Source organism: Anopheles ziemanni, chromosome 3 (genome assembly GCF_943734765.1).
Source record: "Anopheles ziemanni chromosome 3, idAnoZiCoDA_A2_x.2, whole genome shotgun sequence".
NCBI lineage: Eukaryota > Metazoa > Arthropoda > Insecta > Diptera > Culicidae > Anopheles > Anopheles ziemanni.
In genome coordinates, this window is record NC_080706.1 from 29266430 (window position 1) to 29273147 (window position 6718).

At 41.2% G+C, this 6718-nt stretch overlaps 1 protein-coding gene across 1 annotated transcript; it reads left to right on the plus strand.

Annotated features, from left to right (window-relative positions):
- The first annotated feature begins 2532 nt into the window (after positions 1–2532).
- On the plus strand, positions 2533–6125 carry LOC131284488 (uncharacterized). The gene is made up of 6 exons (XM_058313348.1): positions 2533–2782; positions 3491–4367; positions 4433–4722; positions 4786–4894; positions 4969–5255; positions 5329–6125. The coding sequence occupies exons 1-6, from the start codon at positions 2533–2535 to the stop codon at positions 6123–6125; spliced, it is 2610 nt and encodes an 869-aa protein (XP_058169331.1).
- The last annotated feature ends 593 nt before the right edge of the window (positions 6126–6718 follow it).

Consider the following 6718-nt stretch of genomic DNA (forward strand, 5'->3'; position numbering starts at 1 on the left):
AGAAGGTTAAATTAACACATCCCGCCTGGGAGGGGGAGTTTTCAAGTTTCGGTATGTTGTTTTTTTTTGCGATATTTATTCACCAGAGAGGATAAACTCAACTACGACCACTTTCGACCACAGGACGTTCGTATCACTTTTGTTTATATTTGAATTGATAAAACGCCAAGCGAGAGATACACTGCTTCACAACGCTTGGTGGCTACGATCTGGCACTGCGCTGCGATAAAAGCATTCCCGTCCTTGGTTGAACTTTGATTTAGAAAACAAGTTTCCAGCGAAATGCCAGACGGCGAGAAAACAGCGGAGGCAAAACATGAACTACTAAAATTCGGCCGACAGACGGATAAACAGACTAAAGAATTTGATGCAAAAGCAGGGAAGGGGAGAGTGGGGGCACGGTTGCCGCATAACTGCAACATAAGACGCGAAACCAGCCCAGACAAACCGAGTCCCACCCGAGCCCGAGAAACCGGACGAGTGTGTCGCTTGTCCCAAGGAAAGGAACACCTTCAAGACGCTATGAGTCGATGGGCTGGGAGGGGGCGGGAGGGAGGGATATCCAACAATTCCGTGAGTCAAAACCGGCACAAAAAAAACGCACTTACAAACACACTCACACAACATCTTGGGGCCCACCTTAATCCCTCTCCCCCCTCTCCAACCCCGCATCACCAAGAAACAGCTGATAGGTGGGTGGGATGGGGGGTCGATCGGGTAAACCAGCCCGCTTTACAACACACCTCAAAACATACCTTCACATCGTCACACTGACACACACGTTCACCGCGTCGTTGTAAGCGAAACTGAATCGACACAAAACAAAATAGAAAGAAGCTGCGTCACTTTTGTCTGGACACTTTTTTTTATCTTGCCTTCTTATGTTTGTCGCTTTCAAACTCACTCCTGCTACGCAACGGTAGTTTACCGCGGTTTTTCACTTTTTTTGTCTGCCACACAAAGTGAATGGCAGCATACTCGGCGGGAGGGAATCGCTGGTAGTGGAGCGGAAGAGTTTATGTTTTTATTATTTTTTTTCTGTTTTCTTTTGAGCCCACAACACTCGGCGGATACACTCGGTTTAAGAGAAAATCTCGTAGCCGTCTCACGTCCTTTCACTATCACGTTCTGAGGACTACTGAACGAAAACTGAACGAACGATGTTGTTTTGCCCGGGTGAGAGAGAGAGAGAGAAAGATACCTCTTTACCGGTTTAGCTCCCCTTTAATTACCGGTTCGATATAGTGGTGGGCTTACTGAGTACGACGAGTGATTGATCTTATGTTGACTAGTAGATTGCAAATTTTAAACAATTACCTACAGATTTTGTTTCTTTTTTGTAATTTGGACGTCCTCGTTGGCATTCTAATCAATTTGTGGTGACAAATAACTCTTTGAATAAATCGTCCACTCTTTCGGGTTGCAAATGCTTGATAAGGACTCAAAACATTATGTTTCCATAATTCGTATTTCGTTCCAAAAAATTTTCGCGAACTTTCAATATTTCAATCTTGCAAATGAGTTATAATAACTCATCATTCCCACCACTAAATAAAATCGCGTTTCTGATATCGGTAATAACCGGTTCGCTTCGGCGAATCACCATGCTCCTTTCTATGTGTTGGCTACCAACACACATGCATTTCATACACCTACATTTGCATCACCTTACCAACACTCTAATATATGTGTAATAACAAGACCAACAAAGTTGGAGATGAGAGAGAATTTTGAAAAATGTGGTCATGTGTCTCAAGAGAGCTACTTTTGAAAAGCCATCACGTTTCATTCTTGTTTTAAACCTTTTTGAAACCGTTCTACTGTTGAAAAAGAGACGGGCTATCTTCACTTTTTTTGATTGTTTTTTTCAATGAGTAAAAGTATTTAGGGTAGATAAACAAAAAAAATCATTGCAAAAAAAAACACACAAAAAGTTATAAACGATCTTTTTCATTTTTCAAGCTTTTTGTATGTTTTTGAACCTCCAGAAGTATAAACGCATTTCCTTTACCAAATGTCAAACCGGTGGAATCATTGAAAAGAGCTGCTCTCGAACTCCTCAATCCGATACCAAATCAATCCTTGTTTCGAATCTTTTACCCCTCAACCTTTATCGATTACAATACAGCATGAATTCAAAGTATAGAGTTACCTATCACGAGTAAAAACACTTATTAGCTTAATGCCATTTTCTAAATAAATTTAACGAACTAAATCAATAGACTTACTCCGGAATGCCACGGGAATCCATAAGTCCGTTCCAGATGAGGTTTGCCAACTCTAGGCAAAAATCATAATTGTTTACAAACACACAAGATCTCCGCAGTCATTGCTGAAAGACAAAATTCTTTTAAAAACGAAGTAAAATGTAATAAAAGCGTGGATTTACGGTTCAATTTATGTTGCGTGCTTAAAATAGTTGCAAATCAAACCAACTTTCATTGATGTAAGTTGAACTGGGATGAATTGGGGCAATTGTTAATCGTTTGTTTACATACTTTTTCAGCTGCGAATATTACAGTTTAAGGAAAGATGGAAGACTATCCGCAGGTGCAGAATACCTCCAATTCGCTTTTGCCGCCACAAGAAACAATTTCGCATGCACAAAAGAACATTATTAGTCCCAGTGTCAATGGAGACCAACCAGTGCATCCATATTACACCAACCCGATAGTACCACCATCGTCTACGACTACATATGGTTATCCCGGTGAATTTGTTCCTGGTACGGCCAATGCCGCAACAGGAGATTCAAGCGATAGAACTTATACCAGTGTTCTTGGTATGCCTGCCAGCTCAGAATTGTACACTTTGCAACCCCTTACAACGCCAATTGTAGAAGGTTCTTTTCCACAGCCATATGCGTCACATGTTCCGCAAGTGCCACACGATGGTGACAGAGTGCCATTGTCGCTAGAACAAATGCATAATGCATCGGTGCATCCAATGACCGTTGTGCCATTTCCATTACCAGTTGTAGAATCCGATGACTACTCCTTGAGCAATAGCACAACAATTGAGTCAGAAATGGATTTACCACTGGTTCCCATATTCACTGAGCTACAACCTGCAAAACATATAGTTGATCCTTCGAAAATAATCAATGATAACAGCATAAGTAAAAGTCCAGAAACTTTTGTTGAATTGGCGACCGTCCCCTCGGTCTCAAAGCCAATCACAGTTGTAGAACAACTTACGCCAGCTAGATTGGAATCTAGAGAGTCATTCGCAGAAAAACAAGATTTAGGAGCAAAATCTTATGATACTTCAACATCTATGGAAAACGGAGCATCTAATCATGAAACACCATCATCTTTACCGACAGGGTGTGAAGAAAAAACATTGATTTCAGCTACAGTTGAAGAAGAATCTCTTCCTAAGCAAAGTATTCTAGCTCCAGAATCACCAGCGGATGATTGCAATGGAAAAACTCCTGATCCGGATGATGGAAAAGAACTTGTTCCCACCAAAACAGCATCGCCTGTTGCAGAACCGGTTCCGCAAAACGATAATAATGAAAATGAATGCGAAAATGAACATTCTCCCGTTTCACACTCGACACAAAATGAGTCCAGCGACGTTTCATGCTTGCTAAAAACTGCCGTAATTGTGCAGGCTTCTTTGTTCGAGCAAACTGATCCGGTGGAAGATGTTAAGCCGATCGTTGGTGGATGTATCGATGACATTGGTCGGGAGGATGAGCCACAGGAAATTCTAGCCCTTGTACCGGACCGACTGCTTCTCGATGAAACAGAAGAGTGTCGGGAGTATGACGCTCTGGATGGAATAGAAGCGGCAAAAATAGATCCAATTGTTCCTCTAGAAGTGCCCATTCTTAAATCCACAAAAATTATTGACGAAATTGCTCCTCCACGGGAGGATGTTGGTTCGGAAGATACAACCATTGCGACGAAATCAGATAATTTGAATAAATCGACGGCGCACAGTGACATGGACGAATATCCTACTGGACAGGAGTTTTCTGAATCCGAAGAGGAGGAAGCTTTTGAGCCTGACTGTGGTGAAATGATTGGGCTTTCGACGGATGATGAGATTGAATTGAGGCAGAGAATGTGCGCTAACTCCGTACGTAGATGTAAACCTAGCAAAAAGAGGTCAAGTGAATCTCGCTCTGAAGAGGATGTTTCTATCGTTAAAAAGGAAAGGAAAGATGTAATCAGTACAAAGTACGAATTCGATGAATCATCTAACCTTCCTATACCCCAACAATCTCGACATCGCAAGAAAAGGCGTAAAATACATACAATTAGAATCGTGGATGTTAAGAAGGAATTGCTGAAAATTGATGATCAATATTCTGAGGAGTCCATCGACAAGTCCGAGCAAGTTTCCAGTAGCAATAATGGGTGAGATTTAATTAAATTTCAAGTATTTTTCTAGCTTTACAACAATACACTATCTTCCCTAACAGATCGAACGACTCTGGGTCGGGTTTGTCATGCGAAGAAATCGTAAGCGATGACAACTTGCGTGACATTCGCGATACGAAATCGAAACGCAGACGATCCCGGAATGATGCCAGCGCGCGAGTGAATAGTCGCGCGGCGAAAAAAGTAGAAGAAATTGCAGGCCTCAAACTTCCTGCCCATCAGCAACAGCAGCTACAAACCATGGTGCTGAAAAGAAAGCAGACAACACGTGATCGCTTCTACGATCGCTCACAGGACATCCCGAATGAGATTTATTTTGAAAACATGGATGGTAGCAATATTGTGCAGTAGTACATATTATTCCGATTTGTAACCGATTTATTTCTTTCTACAGTACCTCTACATATCCTACACGACACAAGCAGCAGCTCTTCAGACGAAGAACCCGCGGTGGTATCGAAACATCGAAAAACATCTGATTACTACTCTTCTTCGAGAAATCGGTATGTTGCAGATCGTCAAACACTACATTACTCGAAGAAAGCCATTTTTCAATTCATTACACTCCCTTTCATAGACCTTCGTCGTCCTACACTGGACGGTACGAGACAGGCGCTCACCACTCATTGCAATCGATGAAAATGTTCCTTAAAACGGCTGGATTTCGGCATATGCGGTATCAAAAGCTGTGGGAAGGGTGCCACACCACTCATGAGCGTGCCGAGGCAATACTACGGTTTCTGCAGGACAATGGCTTGCAGGGAGAGCCGACGGTTGAGAAGTGCCGCGAACTACGCAAGCAAATTCAGCTCGAGAATGAAGCGAAAGTCTTGGACGTTAGTGTCATCATAAACGCTGGCGAAGGTAGGATTATCAAATAACTTTTTTTTTGTTTCCACATCACATTTATTATTAACATGCAATATTTTCTTCCCAGGACGAGTAACTAGACAAAGAACAAAAATGTTGACTACTACTACCGCTCCGTCCAACAGCGAACAACAGAACAAAGTGGTGGAAACTAGGCAGCGGGAAGCACCTCAAGCAAGTGAATCCAATATTGAGGAGGCATCGCCCCAAGGTAATAATGAAATTCAGGATAAAGAAATCGAACACCAAAAGGAAGGCCAACAAAGCACATTACAACTGGAAAATGAATCAACCGAATGTCATAATGAACAAGACATTGGGCAAAAGGAAGGGGTTCAAGAAAGCAATGTACAAACCGGAATTGAAGAAGCGGAATGCCACAGTGAGGAAAACATTGAAAAAGACCAGCAGCAAAAGGTTCCAGATGGTGAAGTTCCGCCGGTATATGAGCCGACTGAAAGTCACAGCGAGCAAAATACTGAAATTGGCCAGCAATTAACGAATGAAGAAAAGTCTTCACAACCCAGCAATGATTTAATTGGAAGCCATAACGATCAAGATATTGAAAAAGAACAGGAGAAAGCTGATCAAATGCCGTTGCAATTTGCAGATGAACAAATCAAGTCCCATGCCATCGAGCAAACGACTCAAGAAATCGAACCGCAATCGGGAAACGAACCATCCGAATGCCATAAGGAACCGAAAAGAGCATCTGAGAATCAACAGAAGAATCAGTCGGGAGGTTCTTCTCCATGCCATGATGAAAAAACTTGTATTAGCCTAGAGCAAGCAACATCAACTGAAGAAACGGCAGCTGTTGTATCACATAATGGATTAGATACTTCTGGTCAGGTAAAGGGATAAGTGTAATCCTTTCAATTCTACCCAGTTCCAAATTATTTTTATGTGGATTTCAGTTTTGAACAGTATTGGAGTAATTTTTTATTTTAAAATTTATAATACTAATTTTTCTCATAGAGAAAGCAGAGTGTGTGTTCACATTTTTGTGGTGGTTGAATCAAAATCATGATGGCAGCTTAGCAGTAAAATGTATTTTTATTTTATCAATTATTTTCATATCTCTAAAGCATAGCTTCCCCATAAACGCATCACTGATACATGAATAATAAACAATTAAGTGGAATGTTTTATATTTGCAACAATGATTCTAAGCTTCAAGTATCGAAAGAAAGTATTTTATTTAAACTTATTGTAATTGAACGATGTAAAATACCTGTATTTGAAATAGATTGGAAAAGTATTTTTTATATTCTATCATTTTTTTAACGTTTGCATTTCAATCTCGTGGCATTAGACAACTCTTTGCATCACAGCGTTTGCCTCATCGAGATTAAAAAAAGGAACACGCAGCTTCTGTCTCGCCTTCCCCCCGTTCCGTCCCTTCTCCCACAAGCATACAGTAGTAATGCATCGTTGATATGTAGGTCACTGTCGGC

Excerpts from the sequence above, each read along its gene's own strand:
- LOC131284488 (XM_058313348.1), top strand. The coding sequence starts at position 2,533 with ATGGAAGACTATCCGCAGGTGCAGAATACCTCCAATTCGCTTTTGCCG. Across the intron at positions 2,783-3,490 it reads AACTTATACCAGTGTTCTTG|AACCGGTTCCGCAAAACGAT; the intron begins GTATGCCTGCCA and ends CGCCTGTTGCAG. Across the intron at positions 5,256-5,328 it reads CATCATAAACGCTGGCGAAG|GACGAGTAACTAGACAAAGA; the intron begins GTAGGATTATCA and ends TTTTCTTCCCAG.